This window comes from Podarcis filfolensis (genome assembly GCF_964270895.1).
Source record: "Podarcis filfolensis genome assembly, chromosome: 16".
NCBI classification, from domain to species: Eukaryota; Metazoa; Chordata; class Lepidosauria; order Squamata; family Lacertidae; genus Podarcis; species Podarcis filfolensis.
The window spans coordinates 10,430,648-10,450,246 of NC_139620.1; the positions used below are offsets into that span (position 1 = coordinate 10,430,648).

General features: G+C 46.3%; 1 protein-coding gene across 1 annotated transcript in view; it reads left to right on the top strand.

The window, feature by feature from the left end:
* CNIH2 (cornichon family AMPA receptor auxiliary protein 2) overlaps positions 1–19,452 on the top strand; it is a 50,521-nt gene extending 31,069 nt beyond the window's left edge. Inside the window, exons 2-6 of the mRNA XM_083591623.1 lie at positions 3,345–3,413; positions 9,884–9,931; positions 11,315–11,427; positions 13,120–13,263; positions 14,745–19,452. Of these exons, the coding sequence (XP_083447749.1) occupies positions 3,345–3,413; positions 9,884–9,931; positions 11,315–11,427; positions 13,120–13,263; positions 14,745–14,772 (402 nt within the window). The 3' untranslated portion in view covers positions 14,773–19,452. The remainder of the gene's footprint in view (positions 1–3,344; positions 3,414–9,883; positions 9,932–11,314; positions 11,428–13,119; positions 13,264–14,744) is intronic.
* The last annotated feature ends 147 nt before the right edge of the window (positions 19,453–19,599 follow it).

Consider the following 19,599-nt stretch of genomic DNA (forward strand, 5'->3'; position numbering starts at 1 on the left):
GCAGCAACGACTGTCCAGAGGACCTCCAAGGAGAGGAGGCTGAGGAAACTCTCCACAAGGGAAGGGGGTTCAAAAAAGGGCGAGAGGCTGCCAGCTCTGCAGGCAAGGGGTGACATAACTGGGCTCTGAGCCCCACAGGGGTGCCGCAGGAAGAATGTAGTTGGTCGAGGGAGCCGTGGACTCAAAAAGGTTGAAAATCTCTGTCCTAGTTTAGGTGGGAATAAGTACAGTGGTACCTTGAGTTAAGAACTTAATTCGTTCTGGAGGTCTGTTCTTAACCTGAGGTACCACTTTAGCTAATGGGGCCTCCCGCTGCTGCTGCGCCGCCACCACATGATTTCCATTCTCATCCTGAAGCAAAGTTCTTAACCCGAGGTATTATTTCTGGGTTAGTGGAGTCTGTAACCTAAAGCGTCTATAACCCGAGGTACCACTGTAATTTTTTAAAAGCAGGAAAATGGGGAAGAGTGCAGAGTGTAAGGAAGTCTAACCAAGTTCTGATTTTCTCCTTGATGACTACTTGCATGTTTTTGTTTTAAATATCAAATGTCAAATTCTTCCAGATATTGCTGAGCTACAACTCCCATCAAACTACTGGCCTGGGATGGTGGCAGTTGTGGTTCAGCAACATCTGGAGGGTCAAAGGTTCCTCACGCCTGGTGTAGACAAGGCTAAGCGTGATGGACTTTGTAGTTATAAATTCCAATGTTAAGATTCAGGGGAGACCTGATAGCTGCCTCCAAGTATCAGCAAGAACTATTGTGTGGCAGATGGGGCTAACTGTTCTCCGTCGCTCCAGAGGGCAGGATAGGAACAGTGACTTGAAATTTGAGAGAAGCAATTTAATGTTATTTATTTTTTAGTTAAAAGACTGGTGCTGATAAAAAAAGACCACAGCTATTTTATCTGTGTAGAAAACAATGTGCAAATCACATATGCATCTTATTGATGATTGACGTTTCCCTATAGGTACATGCTGGACGTGAAAATTACAAATGTGCTGTTAATGACTGACAATCTACCTGCGGGTTGCATGTTCGAGTGTTGATATTTTTATGAGCTATTCTTAAACATTTTTTTATTTTCTTTTTTATTGAATCTCCACCCAGCCCCCTATAAGAGTTGTGAACAATTGTGCAGAAAAACACAGTCATTAGAGAGAATGGAAGTAATAAATAGAAATTTCCAAAACAACTACAGTATGCGGTGTGTGATTATGGACGCAGATTTTAACAGGGTGCTTTTTAGATGCGAGATTAACACGGTCACATCGGAAGCCTCCACCCTTTAATCTGGCCCTAGCTGATTCATGTGTGCTTCAGAGTTTGCAAATGACTGAGTAGAAACTAATCTGTCTTTGGTGAGGGTGGGAAATTGCATTGGTGGACTTTTGGATTTCAAATTTCAATGGCGTCCTGTGTGATATCAAAATTCGGTGCTCCCACACCTCTTGCCTTCCGTTCTACATCACTGCTGCAGCATCCTCTCGCCTCAGCACCCCATGCGGGTAAACAGGTCGTGCTCCCCTAAATCTTCCTTTGATCTTTTTCAATCTGGGGACTGGATCCCCCTTCTGGGCCACTTTCCTGGGGCCAAAAGCTAGTGATGGAAAGAGTCAGAGAAAAAGCAAGGTGGAGCAACGGAAGCAAATTTCCCCTTTGGCTGATAACAACAACGACATCAACAACATCAACATCATCATCATCATCATCACCAAAAAGAACAACAACAACAACAACATTTCTATACCACCCTTCATCCGAGGATCACTGGGCAGTTTACAATATAAAAAGACAAAAATGCACAACATAGTAACAAACAAAAACAGTAACACTGCGCCCCCCCCCCCAGTATAAAAGCCCATAGAATGTTTAAGTAGCCAAAGGTCTGGGAGAAGAGGATATGTAACGAAGGCACCAGGTGAGCCTCCCTTGGGAGAGCATTCCGCAAGCAGGGAGCCACCGCAGAAAAGGCCCTGTTCTCGTGTTGCCACCCTCCAGATGGACCTCTCGCAGAGTTTAGTTTCTGCGAACATGCATGATCAGAGTTCAAGGACACATTCCAGCCAGGCAAAAAACACCCTAGGGTGAAAAGCAAGACCGGACAGGGGTTGTGGCCTGGGGAGAGTCCCAAGGGCCTGATAGAAAGGTCTAGAGGGCCACATTTAGGCCCCTGGGCCCAAGGTTCCCCACCCCTGGTCTATGACACAGATGTTAATGTTACCTTATTGATTATCTATTTATTTAACAAAATTTGCAGCCCGCTTTATCTGTAAACAATAAAATGTTTAAGCAGTTTGCAAAGAATGTGACATACGTATTAAAACCGTTAATAAAAAAATAGTGATGTTAAAAACAAGTTGATTTTTAAAACAATGATAATGTTATGGGCAGTTCAGGTTCATGCACATTTCTTGCAGCTGAATGTCCAGGTGGCCGTTGTGGTTGTTTTTAAAATGTAATGTCCAAAATCCATCTATTTATTATCTACCTTTCTGTATTGCTCAGGAGGCAATGGGCGGTTCACAAGCTCATAAAATTTATTTATTAATGTATTTATTTCACGTGATTTATCTACCGCTTGGTTGCAATAAAACCTCAAAGCAGTTTACAAGAAGAATAAAACAATAAAATCATCAGTAAAAAAACATTTGTCTAACACATTCAAATAATAATTAAAGTTAACAATAAGCTAAATCCAGATTTAAAGCACATCAGTTTTCTACAAGTCTGGAGAGGGTTGCCAAAACAAAAATGTTTTAAGCAAGCACTGAATAGAGTACAGCAAAGGTTCCTGTCTGTTGTCAATAGGCCGGGAGTTCCGAAGTTTTGGGTGCTGCCACGCTATAAAAGATTGAATTCTTATCAATGCAGAACAAGTATTATGCAGCACCTGGAACAGTGCTAATTCCGCAAAATGCCAGAGATGAAGAATAAAAATAAATAAAGAGAGTGAAATCTGTGGCAGATGAATGCATCTGGAGTATAAAGCCGCTGGCAAGTGCAAAACTGTAAAAAAAAAAAAAAGCCACATTTGTTTTATTTTCAAAAGAGAAGGACTGAGCAGGTTCCCAGCCTCCAGATGTATAACTGGTGGGAGCTGTGTCCTTCCTCCTTTACTTCATCTCCTCTTTCCCCTCGCATTGAAAAACTCCCTTGTGCAAGGAAACTGCAGAAGAAAAGCAGAGCCCTGGATATAAGCGAAGCCATTCAATAAATGACAGGAACGTATCCTTGATTTACATAAACACCTGCGTTGGCGCTTGCTGATGCTACAGTTTGATGTTTGCGTCTCATGGCTTGACAGGTCCTCTCAATAATCTCTCTCTCTCTCTCTCCATTTAGATAATTGCCTTTGACGAATTGCACATGGACTTCAAGAACCCCATCGACCAGGGCAACCCAGCCAGGGCAGTAAGTCTATACATGTCGTGTCAGAGGTGTCTCTGTGTCCCATTCGTTCCTCTTTCCCTGCCTCCAGTCCCATCCTTCGGCAGTCTTCCTCTTTCCCTTGTGCAGACCCAGACCTGGTTTACATTCAGAAACCAGCGAAATGCAAGGCATTGTGAAGGGCAGGGAGCATCTGCAGGGGAAGCAGGGGGCGGTGCCTCTCTAGGAGTGTCCTTTCCCACATCTCAGTGGTAAAGCTCGGCATTCAGAAGGTCCCAAGCTTACCCGTCGGCCTCTCTACTTCAAATTTATTGTGATTTATTTTCGCTTTTAATATCCCACCTTCCCTCCACGGACCTCAGTATGGCGTACTCACCCTCTCTGTGTTATCCTCCCAGCCACCATGTGAGCTTTGTGGTTGAACGGAGGATTCGAACCCAGGTTCTAAGGGACTGAAGAAAAAGGTTGCAATTTGGGGTTTTAAACTGTGAGGGTAGGACAAGACTGTCTTTCATTTGAAGCGACAGATGAAGATTCAGGGAGGAACCTGGAATATCCTCTGAGGGAAATAATCGCACACAGAGTACAGAGAGTCACATGTGTTGTCCTGCCCACTTTCCTCACTGGCTATGCCTGCCATTGCCATGTGGCCCCTAGTCTGGATGTCCCCGAGGGGAATCTGGGACCTTTGGTGGTTAGGAAAGTGACAGGGGAAAGTGTTGTGTAATGATTAGAGCATTGGGAGAGACAATGGTTCAGATCCCCTCTCATTCATGAAACTTGGCCTAAACCACCGCACAGGGTGGTTGTGAGGACAATAAGTGAAAGTAGATAAGAGTCATGGGAAATAAATGTAATAAATAAGTCAAAGCAACTCCACTGGAAAGTTTGGGGACGAGTGGAGGCAGTAGGATAGCCATCTTTGAATACCTGGAGGGCTACCTCATAGAAAGGGAGCAAGCTTGCTTTTCTGCTGCCCTGGAGGTAAAGGTAAAGGGACCCCTGACTGTTAGGTCCAGTCGTGGCCGACTCTGGGGTTGCGGCCCTCATCTCGCTTTATTGGCCGAGGGAGCCGGCATACAGCTTCCGGGTCATGTGGCCAGCATGACTAAGCCGCTTCTGGCGAACCAGAGCAGCGCACGGAAACACCGTTTACCTTCCCGCCGGAGCGGTACCTATTGATCTACTTGCACTTTGACGTGCTTTCGAACTGCTAGGTTGGCAGGAGCAGGGACCGAGCAACGGGAGCTCACCCTGTCGCGGGGATTCGAACCGCTGACCTTCTGATCAGCAAGTCCTAGGCTCTGTGGTTTAACCCACAGCACCACCCGCGTCCCACTGCCCCAGAGGGGAGGATTCAAATTGCAGGAAAGGAGATTCTGACTAAACGTTAGCAAGAACTTTCTGATGGTATGAGTTCTAAGGCAGTGGAACGGACTCCCCCAGGAGGCAGAAACCTTGATTGGAGGTTTCCGAGCAGAGGTTGGACGGCCACCGCCAGGGGTTCTTTAGCTGTGATTTCTGTATTGCAGGGGACTAGACAACTGATCCTTGGGTCCTTTCCCACCTTATAGTTCTGCGATTCTGTATCTTGGTAGATGGATAGAAAAGCTGAGATGCCTGGAAAAGGCCCCAGATTCAGCCCCTGGCATCTCCTAGCAGAGCTAGGGGAGACCGGCCATCTGCCATGGATGCTTTAGTTTAGATTTCTGCATTGCGGGGGGTTGGACTAGATTGCCCTCTAGGGTCCCTCCCAACCCTGCAATTCTATGATTCTATAACCTCCTGTCTGAAACGCTCAAATAAATACTAGGAAAGGCCACCGTGAAGCAAAAAATAGCAGCTGTGCAGTTTAAAGCATCATCAAATCACCTCCTCCCCGCAAGGATATATTTGTTCGATAACCCCCACCCTCCAATCTGGGTCTGTAGGGTGAACTCTCAGAGCAGAGACATTGGACCCTCTGGAGAAGGAGGCAGCGGAGGGGGAAGATGGGGTGGGTGGGTGGTGAGGAAAGAGCTGTTTTTGAAAGCTGGCAGGGCTGTTGTACTGCAATTGGGAGGATAAAAGGTGGCTTTCATCCGCCGCTGAAAGAGCACAAAGGAATGGCAGGAGTCGGGAACATTCAGCCATAGGAAACCCTTTGAAATCCCGCCCTGAAAGTGTCGCTCAGCAGCCTCCCCGCAGAAGCAGGGGGAAGCCGCTGCCCCCTCCCCAGCGCTGCGCTGCCTCCCCCGCTTGCGCTGCCGCAGACAGGCTGGCGGATGTGCCGGCACTGTTCATTCAGAGATAAATATCAGAAGAAGAGGGAAGATATCAGGAGGTTCTCAGACCAAAGGCCCGTCCAGTCTAGCATCTCGTGTCCCCCAACCAGATGTGGATGGGAGTCGGAGAAGCGGGACATTGGCATGGCAGCAACAGATCTGGCTCCATCGGCGCTCTCGATCTAAAGCAGCGTCACACCACTTTAAACAGCCCCGGAGGATTCTGGGAAGTGTTGTTTGTCAAGGGTGCTGAGAGATGTTAGGAGCAGACGCTTCCTTCCCTCACAGAACTACAGTTCCCAGAGTCCCCTGGGAAAAGGGCTTAGTTTTTAAACCACTGTGGAATACAATGGTACCTCAGGTTACATACGCTTCAGGTTACATACGCTTCAGGTTACAGACTCCACTAACCCAGAATTAGTACCTCGGGTTAAGAACTTTGCTTCAGGATGAGAACAGAAATTGTGCTCCGGTGGCGCAGCGGCAGCAGGAGGCCCCATTAGCTAAAGTGGTGCTTCAAGTTAAGAACAGTTTCAGGTTAAGAACGCACCTCCGGAACGAATTAAGTACTTAACCTGAGGTACCACTGTATATAGCTCTGTGTGAGGGGAACAGGGGTCTCCTAACTACTCTCAGCAGCTTTAAAAGTCATGTTTCCCCCCCAGAGGATGCTGGGAACTGTAGTTCGCGAAGAGTCTGGTTAGGAGGCCCCTGTTCCCCTCACAGAGCTACACATTCCACAGTGGTTTGAAAATGAAGCCCTCTTCCCAGGGAACTCTGGGAGTTGTAGCTCTGTGGGGTGAATTGGGCCCTCCCAACAACTCCCAGCGTGGTTCAGCTCCCATAATTCTTTGGGGGAAGCCATGATTGTTCAAATGTTGTAGTGCTTTTTTAAATGTATAGTGCCGGTGGAGGTGCAGTGGTGGGGAACCCTTTAAAAAATAAATGGATGAATATTTCTTCCATCGGAACTCTGGGAAACTTGCCTACTGTACAAAAGTAAAAATTATATCCATTGCTTCACCTAATTGCTTTTTGCCTCTGGCCCCGCCCACAATTGGCATGTGGCCCCCAGAATGTTGCAATGTGGCCCATGGGGCTGAAAACCTTTCCCCAAGACTGACTTAACGTTTTCAGAATGGGAGCTTTGCACACTTCAAACTCCAGTACGTCTCTCTGCGATGACAGGATGGTACGATGCAGGGATTGTCCTACGAAAGAGGGCGATAGAGTTCTCTATTGTCAGACTCCAGCTCCCATCAGCCCCAGCCATGGGCATAGCCAAGGGAGGGCAGGGGGGCAGCAGTGGCGGAGCTTCATGCTCCAGCACCGGGGTGGGGGGCAGAGAGCTGGCACGCTTTCTGGGGGCAGGGATCACCCCTCTTCCTCCGCCAGTGGGGGCAGCTGCCCCTCATCAAGTAAAACAATAGAAATACTTAACTAACTGACCAATCACGTCGGTTCTGCCCAACAAAATTCCTGGCTACCCCCAGGGCCCCAGCCAGCTTATGTCCAGTGGCCTGGAATGATGGGAGAAGTAGTCCAACAGCATCTGGAAGGCCACGGCCCCCGCCCCTCCCCATCCCTGGTGCAAAGGTTCTGCGGTCATTTTTGGCCCTCGTTTAATTGGCACCGACAGTGGTTCCTAGCAAGCCGGGAGACGGCATTATATGAGTAAAGTCCACTCTCCTCTGAGCTATCCACTTCATAGGATAGTTCAAGTTGGTAGGGCGTGAGACTCTTCATCTTAAGGTTGTGGGTTCGAGTCCCACCTTGGGCAAAAGATTCCTGCATAGCAGAGGGTTGGACTGGATGATCCCCGTGGTCCCTTCCAACTGAACAATTCTATGAAATGGAAGTGCAAGATCAAGGACAGCTTGGTAACAAAAGTGGAAGTTTTGAAGCAAGGGAAGGAAATATTAGGTTAGCTTCTGGGCTGTCCCTGATAACTTTCAAACACAAGAGAGAGAGAGAGAGAGAGCGCGCACTGGCACAGTGCCAGGAAGGTGGCACGTCTTCTGGGTTGCCCCCTCCCCTCCCCTCCCGCAAGTATAAATAGTTTTGTTTGACCTCAATTTCTCTCCACGTGTCACAGGCGCCACAAGAGGAACTCACAGCGCAGGCCAAGGCTAATCTCCCGTCCCCCGTCCCATATCTCTCTTGGGATTCACCATGTGGCCTTGGGAAATTGGGATTTTGGCAAGTGGGCAAAATGGCCTCATGGGCTAATTTGGACAGGTGGGTGGGGACGGCCAACTGCCAATCATTCCTGATGTCACAATGACAGCGGGTTCAGTTTTTGTGCCTCAACTGATTGTCGGGGCTCGGCAGAACCACATGCAAGAGGGACACCCAGCCAATATTTTGGGATGGGGGCCACGACTCACACATGTGAATTACCTGACATTTGGAAGGTACGCTATTTGAGAGTTGGCTCAGCAAAGCACCCCACAATCAGCTGTGGGGCAGGTAAAACAATGGCTCGGCCTACAAAGGGTTTGCTGGTACTAGCAATGAGCTGATTGGTGGCACCTGCAAAACCCTGCGCAAGAGGGCTTTTTGAAAAGGCCTCTGCAAGGCCCGACTATCAGTCTCGGCAGAGCCCCTTTCAAAGCGCAAGACGGCAGGAACAGAACTGGCTGGCTAGATCAGAAAAGGGGGTTCAGGCTCCAAGGAGAATGGCTGGGTTCATGGGTCAGCTCCAAAGGGTGTCTCTGCGTGGAGCCACTGCTCTTGACCTCCCAAACGATGCAGGTCAGGATTTGAAGGGCTGCCGCCAGGGCTTACAAAATAATTACCACCAATTAGTTAAAAAATACAATTTTGGGATTAAGGGGCTGCAAACCAGATAAGGACAGAGCGCTGGATAAATGCGATTTTTGAACGGTTCATTATCCCTTTCGCTGACAGATTTATTCCCCACGCACCCAGAGGATTACACGGTGTGTTGCGTTTTGAGAAAAGCAACCCGATGGGCTGCCTGTTCACACTTCCGGTTCAGATTGCGGTGCTGGTGCCAGGATTAGGCCTCTGAGGGTCAGCAGCCTTGTCAGATTCCTATGTAGCATGGAGAACTTTGCATCTTTCGCTCCGGCAGTGGCGAGGAATAAATAGCTGGATTTGACTCTCTTCTTCTTTTTTTATTTTAAAAATGCCTGCTTTGTTTTGAAAAAAATATTTTGTGCATGTTGGCCAGCCTCTCTCTCTCTCTCTCTCTCTCTCTCTCTCTCTCTCTCTCTCGTTGCTTTAGGGCTTCTTGTACAGTGGTACCTCGGGTTAAAAACTTAATTCGTTCCGGAGGTCCGTTCTTAACCTGAAACTGTTCTTAACCTGAGGTACCACTTTAGCTAATGGGGCCTCCCGCTGCTGCCACACCACTGCTGTGCAATTTCTGTTCTCATCCTGAAGCAAAGTTCTTAACCCGAGGTACTATTTCTGAGTTAGCGGAGTCTGTAACCTGAAGCGTCTGTAACCCGAGGTACCACTGTATTTAGAAAGTGAAAAGGATAGTTGTATGTTGTTCTAAATTCCTTTGGGAGTAAAGGCAGCGGAAAAATATAATCCCTGTGGTCAGAGTGTCAGACTAGGAGCTGGGAGACCAGGGTTCAGATTCCCACTTGGCCATGAAGCTCATGGGGTCACCTTGGCAGCCTAGCCTACCTTACAGGGCTGTTGTGGGGATTAAATGAGGAGGAAGAGACCCACGTAACCCTCTTGGAGATCCTTGGAGAAAAAAGGTGGGATATAAATGTGTGTTTGTGTTTGTGTGTGTGTGTATACAGTGGTACCTCGGGTTAAGAACTTAATTTGTTCTGGAGGTCCGTTCTTAACCTGAAACTGTTCTTAACCTGAGGTACCACTTTAGCTAATGGGGCCTCCCACTGCCACCATGCTGCCGGAGCACAATTTCTGTTCTCATCCTGAAGCAAAGTTCTTAACCCGAGGTACTATTTCTGGGTTAGCGGAGTCTGTAACCTGAAGTGTCTGTAACCTGAAGCGTCTGTAACCCGAGGTACCACTGTATATATATCCCCTACTCTCAGTAGACCTAGTGATAGGAGTCTACTCTGAATAAGACCAACATTTTATATAATGTTCTCTGGTTACATCCCTGAGGATCCATCAACTCTCCCCATATCCTCCCCCTCCTCCCTCCATCTAACCCAGTTGCTCCCCTAGCAGTTTGACTAGCGTTTATTTCATTTTTTTTATTTCTGTACTTCTGTATAGAGAGAGAGGTTGAAAAACATCGAACGCATCTGTTGCCTCTTGAGAAAGGTGAGTGCCTTTTTGCCTCTTTGTTTGCTGGTATCTTTCACCCTCATTTAACCTTTTCCCTTTGAGAACCGTATGACACTCTCATCTCCCTGATGGGCAAACCTGTCAATTCCAGTTTCTCTCGGTTTTTCATCTTTCTGATGTTAAGGTCAGTCCTCCACCTTTCCACATCAGTTTGTGATTCCCGCCCCTCCCCCAAATTTCATGAAAATTCACCAGAAGTTTAGTGCAAATTTTCTTCTAATACACACATTTTTCTGTCCCATTTTGCTCAGTATATCTATGCTTTTGCAAGCAGTTCTCCCTAAAACAGCCCATTTTTCTACGTTAGTTTCACTAATATATGCATTTATATGCACATGTTTTTTGCACTTTTGCCTACTATACATGTTTTTGCAAAGCATGTTTTCCATAATGTTTGTATTTCCCCAGATATAATGCATTTTGTATGTTATTTTCATGTACACACACACACACCTCATCCTCGGCACCCCTTAAGGTAAAGGTAAAGGTAAAGGTAATCTAACTTCTTCTTCTTCTTCTTCTTCTTCTTCTTCTTCTTCTTCTTCTTCTTCTTATTATTATTATTATTATTATTATTATTATGTGGTATCACAGTGCTTTAAATGGGTGTAGCTGTGCCCTTGGGCTTGACAAGTGGGAACTGCATCTGGCTGGGTTTCCCCAGCCACTCTGGGCGGCTTCCAACAGAATATTAAAATGCAATAACCAATTAAACATTAAAAGGTTCCCTAAACAGGGCTGCCATCAGATGTCTTCTAAAATTCTGGTAGTCTCTTTGACATCTGGTGGGAGTTCATTCTACAGGGCGGGTGCCACTACCAAGAAGGCCCTCTGCCTGGTTCCCTGTAACTTGGCTTATTGCAGTGAGGGAACTGCCAGAAGGCCCTTGGAGCTTGGACCTCAGTGTCCGGGCAGAATGATGGGGGTGGAGACGCTCTTTTAAGAGTCATGCCCTCCTCGCAAAGAACCCTGGGAACTGTTGCTTGTTAAGGCTGCTGAGAGTTGTCAGAACACCCTTCCTAGAGCTACAATTCCCATAGTGGTTTAACAACCCACCCATCTTTCCAGAAGAGCTGTGGCAAAAGAAGGGTGACCGGGTGGCCTACTTTCCGGTTCTATGTTCAAAGGACTTCTCTGCTTGAAGGTCTTTAGGGTCTAAATCCGGTGGGCAGGGTGGGGGGAATTGGCCCACAGGCTCGGGAAGATGGGAGTTGTAGTCCCAACAACATTTGTGGGACACCAGGTTTTGAGGGAGGCTGTTTTTAATAGGTTTTTCCCCTTTTATCTGCTGTGTGTCGCACTGAGTTCAATATGTGCCCAAAATAGCCTCACTTTTTGACCAGAGGGTTTCTCTTGCAGCTCGTCGTTCCCGAATATTCCATCCATGGCCTTTTCTGCCTGATGTTTCTCTGTGCAGCTGAATGGGTGACTTTGGGACTTAATATCCCGCTGCTTTTCTACCACTTGTGGAGGTGAGGCTGAACACCAACATGGCCTAAACACACCCCAGTGCTTCCTTGCTGCAGTTCACGACAGGGAGATTGTAGCCTTCCACATGTTGTCGAACTGCAACTCCCTCCAGCCCTCGCCGCTGGACATCCTGGCTGGGCGAGACGGGAATTGGAGGCCAACAATGTCTGGAGGTTCGTTGTTCCTGGTTTACAGCACTGGGAAGTAGTTTAACACCAGAATCAATTTGTACAGCCGCCAGGAAGACACTCAAATCTTTCACTTCTGTTTTCAACTAACCACAGTTTAGTGTTACTGTACATCCAAACCGTAAACTGTGGTTATTTTTTTAACTTTGATTTGTTTGAAACAAGCCAGCTTCAGAGATCATAATTTGAAGCTAGCTTATTTCAAGCAAACCACAGCCACAGTTTTGGCAGTTTCAGACAACACAAGATGAATAGCAATTAATTACAAATGGAAACTGTAGCCGATATATAAAGGTAAAGGGACCCCTGACCATTAGGTCCAGTCGCGGACGACTCTGGGGTTGCGGCGCTCATCTCGCTTTATTGGCCGAGGGAGCCGGCGTACAGCTTCTGGGTCATGTGGCCAGCATGACTAAGCCACTTCTGGCGAACCAGAACAGCGCACAGGAATGCCGTTTACCTTCCTGCCGGAGCGGTACCTATTTATCTACTTGCACTTTGACATGCTTTTGAACTGCTAGGTTGGCAGGAGCAAGGACCGAGCAACGGGAGCTCACCCCGTTGCAAGGATTCGAACCGCCAACCTTCTGATCAGCAAGCCCTAGGCTCTGTGGTTTAACCCACAGTGCCACCCGCATCCCTATATACCTGCTGATATATAACTTATGTTAAAAGAAAGGAAAGTTGGCTTATTTATTTTTTGAAATATAGCACCTGGATTCCAGGACTTACTGTGTTGGGTGCTGAACTGAAGTTTGGATGAAATTAAAAACAAAAACACACACACACATATACCATAAAACCTGACACAGGTTTTTAAATTGTGTTAGCTGTGAAACTTGACCTGTTTGCAAAACATAAATAAATAGCTTTAGGGGATCATCTCATTCCCTGCACTGGGACAAACCTGGAAGGATAGTTAGATTATAGTCTATTTCTGTACATCTCTGTAGGTTTGAAGTTGCAGCCCAGGAAATTGATGCTTATAGAAACTTGTGCAGGAGGGGAGGATGCAGGAAGCAGGAGGGGAAGGAAGATTGCCCTTTGCCAGCAGAAATGAAATATTTAAATTGTATCATTAGACCATACCTGCACCATGTTTCTGGGTCTGAGAAAACAGGAAGCTGACGTATACCCAGACTATTAATCCCTCTAGCTCACAATTATCTACTTTGGGGCCCTCCAAGTTGTTGGACTCCAACTTCCATCAGCTCCAGCCAGCATGGCCAACAGTTGAGAATCCCGCAAGGTGACAGGTTTCTCACCCTTAGCCTTGGAGGAAAGGCAGGGTTAATTGTAATAATAAATAATGCCTTGCCTAACTGATCAGGGAACACCTTTTTTGCATATGTCTTATCAAAAGGTTTTCAGTAAATGAATCTAAGCAATGAATTGGCTCAAATGTAGCAGATCTTCTTTAAGACAACCACCACCTCCACGAGATGGAAATTTAGGGGAGAGATTGGACATTTTCACTCACCTCTTTCCTCCCCACCTGCCCTCCAGGTACTTCCACCGCCCAGCAGATGGCTCAGAAGTGATGTACGACGCCGTCTCCATCATGAATGCCGATATCTTAAACTACTGTCAGAAAGAATCGTGGTGCAAACTGGCCTTTTATCTGGTGTCATTCTTCTATTACCTGTACAGGTGAGCTTCGTGTGGTCAGCTCTGATTTTAGAGAGGCGTTGCCTTTGGGAAGTTGGGGGGGGGGGGCTGCTGCAGACTCACTATGCACAGTAACAATCTGCTGTATAGAGGATCTTTAGGGCACAATCTTTGAGATCCACGGGGCTGCAGATTTAATTGGGCTTTAGTAAAGGCGATCCTGTCTCTCCATTTCCGTACAAATCCTTAAAATGAGAAGGTAGCACCAAAGGAGTTCTTATACCATGCTGCTATTTTAGAAATGGATGTTGCTGCTTTGTCCATTTGAAGGGATACATCAGATAATCGCCGCTTCAAAAGCCTTTTCCACAAGCTCCACCCCAGCTTTTAACTTACAGTTCAGAAAAGCCTAATTTCCCCACTGGGGATGAAATAAACTGCTTCCAAGGTCCGCAGCTACCTGAAGAGGACAACACGGCTACTAAAAATAATTTTTAGGCAGAAATCTGCTATTATTTTTATGTCACTGTAAGCATTGTCGTTGTTACTGGTTCAGCTGTGTATAAGAAGAAGCCCAGTGTAGAAGAAATACAGTTTTAAAAAATTCATTTCTAGTATTTATGGACCACTTTTCACCATAAATAGTCTCTCAGCAGTTTACAGATGAATCAATAAAATAACGCACCAGAGGTCTGGAACCCGTGACCCTCCAGATGTTGTTACTAAATGGGAAGGGGTCGAGGTAGCTCCATGCTCCTTATAAATCCTTTTTTTTTAAATCATTTTTATTGATTTTCCAATAAAAAACATCCAATTAAATACCCAATCATAATACTTCAATTAAAAAATAAAAAACTAAAATAAAAAAGATCAAATTATAGTCCAAATTGTATTTATTAATTTCTTGGGGCTCCCCACCGTCTGGATCTCTGGAGCATATCTCCACATCTTAGTCCTGCTTCTCCTTCTTGTATCCATATTTTCCACATCTTGATATTAACGCTTGGTAATTTTTGCGCGGGTGCACTGTGGGTTAAACCACAGAGCCTAGGGCTTGCCGAACAGAAGGTCGGCGGTTCGAATCCCCGCGACGGGGTGAGCTCCCGTTGCTCGGTCCCTGCTCCTGCCAACCTAGCAGTTCGAAAGCACATCAGAGTGCAAGTAGATAAATAGGTACTGCTTCGGCGGGAAGGTAAACGCCGTTTCCATGCGCTGCTCTGGTTTGCCAGAAGCGGCTTAGTCATGCTGGCCACATGACCCGGAAGCTGTACGCCGGCTCCCTTGGCCAATAAAGTGAGATGAGCACTGCAACCCCAGAGTCAGTTACGACTGGACCTAATGGTCAGGGGTCCCTTTACCTTTTACCTAATTTTTGCTCCTTATTAATCCTAATGCATAGTTTGCTTCTTAACTACTATTATTATGGGAGGGGGGGGACACCTGTGATCTTTGCTGTCTTACTCCTGACTTTGGTGACGGCTTCTTCTCTCCTTCCTTTCTCGCTCCACGTTCCTGCTTTCCAGTATGGTTTATACGCTGGTGAGTTTCTAACAGACACCCTTTGCAGGGTGGGGGCCGCCCACCACACCTGGACTACGAAGTTAACGTGCCAAGACTGTGTGGCGGGGTGGGACGGACCCATGTCAGGCCCGAGGGCCCCCCACCCCACTCCCATGTCCGAAGCCAATTCACGCTGCAAGACTGTCCTTTTCCTGGCTGCCTTGGACAATGATACTCTGCTGCCTCATACCGGATAGGGGGGCCTGCCGTACCACCACCACCACCACCAAACCCCCCAGCCCCAGAAATAACGACCGCCGGCTCTATATTTTGGAAAAGGAAGCCGGATCCGGCCTCTCTGCTGATGGACCTCCCCGTTGCAAGGAGCTCATTGAGGGAGGGCCGCAGCCGGAATGGAGTTTTCTGTTGAGGGGTCCAGACCGTATTGGGGTGCAGGGCACTATGTGTAAAGCAGAACTAGGGTCTCTCTCCAGCTGCATTTATCTCCAGCTCTTGCTGGACAGGGAACCTTTTGTGTGTATGTGTGTGTTCTTCTACTGCTTTGGGATATTTATATATAAAAATAAATAAATCTGGGGAGAAGGTCTGTGTGTGGTTCACCCCACTCCCCAACTTCTTTCCACGGCCCCAGCTCCTGGGGAGGTGTTCCTCGAGATATAGTTGAATGTCGCGTCCCCCCGCCTTATTTTCTTTGGTAGGTTTGGTGACGGTAACAACTTCTCCACAGTGGAAGGAAGGAGGAGGGCTGGAGAGGCGAGGGAAAGCCTCAGCAAAACTGTGGTGGCAAAGTTGGGCGGCCATTTTGTCACCCTTGCTAGCGGAGGAGATTCAAGGGCGGGGGTTCGGAAGGGGAAGCCCCCCTCCCCAATTCTTCAGCTTTTGTTTCCCCTCCTCTTGCTCCAACAAGAGCAATCAGTCTGCTATGGGAAGCGGTTATTCAGCAAGCGCAGTTTCCCTTTTCTTCTCCTTTATTTCCTTCTGAATTGAATTGCTGAATGTTGTCAGATGGGGAAGGGATGCTGTGACTGGAAGTCGTGGAGGCACTCTGTTGTCATGGCAACTCGCGGGCCTATCTTCCCCGCTGGCGCTTTTCCTTTTTGGTACAACTCCTGGCTTTTCTGGGAGAGGAGTGAGAGGCCTCCCTTTCATGGGAGACGGACCCTGGTTTTATTTTATTTTTCGGTAGGGCCAGAAATCACTCCCTGCCTGAAACGCTTGAGCTTCTGCAAGCCAGTGTTGACAATACTGAGCTAGATGGATGGTGGTCTGATTCAGTCTAAGGCAGCGTCTTTTTTAAAACCAGGCCTTTCCACGAGGACTGGAATCTTCCTTTATTTTAGGGGATAGGGCCAAAACTCACATATCCCACAAGTGTCCTGGGAAAAGCCGAGAAGGTGGCGGCCCTTTTGGTTGGCGCGATTTTGCGACACAGTTTCTCCCCTGAAAAAGTGTGGAACCACAGTGCAAAATGTGTGCAAGATCACAGCAATCCCAATGGCTGCCATGTTCTCGTGATTTAAAAAACCGGTGGCATCCTGGATTTTGGCTTCATGGTGTTGGAGGGTATGAACTCAGTGGCATAACATCTGCCTTGCGTGCAAAAGGTTCTGCCAGCACTTGCCCCTAAAGCCAGGTGTTGATAAATCCAAAATAAGAACCTATATAAGAAAAAAATAGCCCTGCTGGGCCAGACCCCACGTTCTTCTTAATCCAGCGTCCCAAACTGTGGCTAGCCAGATGCTTTATGGGAAGCAGGGCTGGAAAGGAAAGGGCCTTCTCATGTTGCTTGCCCTCAGCTTATGCTAACTGCTCCTGAACATGGAGGCTCTATTACCTATCCTAGCTGACAGCTGTTGATAGACTTATACCCCCAACCCCTTCAAGAATGTGCCTCATCCTTTTCTAAAAGCCATCTGAAGAGAAAGCCCACGTGATCCAGGAAGGACCATAACTCAGTGGGAGAGCATCTACTTTGCATGCAGAAAGTCTCAGGTTTGAGTCCTGGCAGCTCCAGGTAAGGCTCCTGTCAGAGGCAGCTGCTGCCAGTCAGTGTGGACAACACTAAGCTAAGATGAACCCATGGTCCGGCTTCCTCTGTTCCTAAAGGCCCTCACTGTGTCTTGAATTGAAAAGCAATTCGGCATTTTTTTAAACAAGCCTTTTGAATGTTTGTTTTTGTTTATTGCGCTTAAGACTCCACTTTGCAATAAAAACGGCTTACAAACAGTAAAATCCTCATCTAAAACTTAACTGATCCACTGCAGTAAAATCAGATAAGTGGCTGGGTACAAATAATAAAATTATTGTTATGATGATGATGATGATGATGATGATGATGATGATTAGGAGTCAGTTTAAAAGAAGTGTAATTAAATGAAAAATACAGATTAAAGCAGTAAGCAGCAGAGAAAAATCAGCCCAGTAGTCCTCAGCACTTATTTAAGTGAAAAGGGGGGGGGCTGCCTATTGATAGGGCCAAAACTCACATATCCCACAAGTGTCCCAGGGAAAACAGGGACATCCAGTTTTTTAATCTGGAGAAAGTGGCAGCCGGTTTGGTTGGCGCGATTTTGCGACACAATTTCTCCGCCGAAAATGTGTGGAACCACAGTGTGAAATGTGTGGAAGATCAATGATATCCAGATATTATTTTTTGTAAAATACCTAAATCTTTTAATGAATAATCATTTAAACCAGGCTTTTTCCTGGTTTTTAATACCCTAGTCCTTGAAGCTGTTTTTCTACCCTAAAAATTCCATATAAAAAAAATAATAGTCACCCTTAGGCACTACTGAAATTATTGAGATTTATACACAAATAATTTCTTCTGGATTGAGGTCTGAACATGGTAATTATTCTTACTCTTACCTTTTAGTCTAAGACGCACACGCACAATATTATATATATATATATATTGTGTGTGTGTTTACACACACACACGTATGGAAAATATTTTTCCCTCAGACAAGTAATGATATTTGTAATCACCGAGAGGTGGAAATAGCAGAACCAAAGCTGGGTGTTACATCGTCTGCCAGGCCAGTTTGTTGCTCAGCCCAGAGGTACTGCAATACACCATCTTATTTATTTTTTTCATTAAAAAATTACATACTGCTTGATTGTAAAAAAAAGAAGAAAAAAACCTCAAAAGCAGTTTAGAGAAAGAAGAAAACAATAAAATGCTTAGCAAAAAATAAAATAAAAACCTTTTCAAACAAATTATTGAAAATCAACAATGAGATAAAAACCAGATTAAAGGTCAGCATTTCTACACATCTCGGTAGGCTTGCCTAAACAAAAACGTTTTTAGCAGGTGCCCAAAAGGTGCCTGCCTGGATGCTAATAGGCAGAGAATTCCAAAGCTGGCACACTTAAATACCGACTTCATACAAATGTGGAATGAGCATTATGTGGCACATTTGGAGCTGTCAAGTGGGCATATATGGGGCAAGGCCACCTTGCAAGTAATTTTGATGGATTGATTCAATTTCTTACCCATCCTTCACCCTCACTAAGGTCCCAGGGGCAGGTTACAGCAATACAATTGTAAAAAACAAACAAACAGATAAAGCAGTTAACAATCAAAACTGTTCCCAATAGAGCAGAAGAGATGAAATCCAACAAAACAAAATACCTTTAATTGCTAGAGGCCGGGGTACAGAGGTGCCTCTCCTGCATACGGCAGAAGCTGTGCAGTGACAATGCCATATACACACACCTCTCTGTGCAGAGGGAGGCCCAGCCATTCAGGGAGCTGTCACAGAACAAGCCCTCTCTCAAGAAGTCATTTCCTGAACTGCCGAAATAGCCTCCCCTGTCCCCCCTGCCCCCACCGGTAGATCTGTACACCCAAGAAAGTTGGTAGGGGTGGAAACGGCCTTTCAAATCCATATATTTATGTGTGAGTTTTGATTACTGATCTGGATACCCTCTCCATCAAATCCCACATAAATTTCTCTCTTTCTCTCTCTCTCTCTCTGTGTGTGTGAGAAAGAGTGAAGGCTGTGAAAGGCACTCTGTGCGTTCTCAGAGGCTCCTCCTGCCAGCATTATTTACAGCACATGGAAACTTGGATGGAAGTCCTGGGCTTACGTGTTGCCAATTTGGCAGTTTTTTTAAAAAAAATCTTTTAAAAAAAACAAAACCCAAAACCTGGCCCGGCCTGCTCCTGTGATTTTTATTTATTTATTTATCGAACACTTGCTTGACCTTCAGAAACCAGCAGGGAATGTGTTCCAGAACATGTTGATGAGTATTATCATTTCTTAACATTTGTAGTTCAAGTTGGGTTTTCGGAGCAATTGTCACTTAATTAAGTTGACCACTCTTTCTTGGGACCTGATTAATTTTTGTGTGTGTGATATAACCCTGTGACAACCTGCTTTCTATTTGGATTTTCTTGCCTTGACGGTGTCCTCTTAGCTCGTTAGGGGAGAAATGTTTTTGTCTGGATCCAGCCTGCTTATGATGCGTCCAGTTTAGGGGTGGTCAAAACAGAAACAAATGGGACAGACCGCAAATGAAATCTGGAAAGTCTGGTCCTAGAGGATTTGGGGGTGGTGGTGGTGGGAACGGTCACCTCACCGTGGTACTATTGATTCCTATGCCCCTTCCCTTCCTTGCGCTCTTTTTTAAAACTGATGACCCCCCCTCCCCAGGGGACTGTTGTATAAAGAAATTCTGTTGGAAATAAAAAAAGAAACGATTTGACTGTGGCTGGTGAATAGTCCCATTATCCTGATATATTGGGGGGTGGGGGCTCATGCACACCACATTGCCCTCCCAGGGTTAGAAACTCATAAATATAAGCTAGGCGCCAAATGGATTCTTAAACCAAGGTTACAGTCGCCAAAGCGG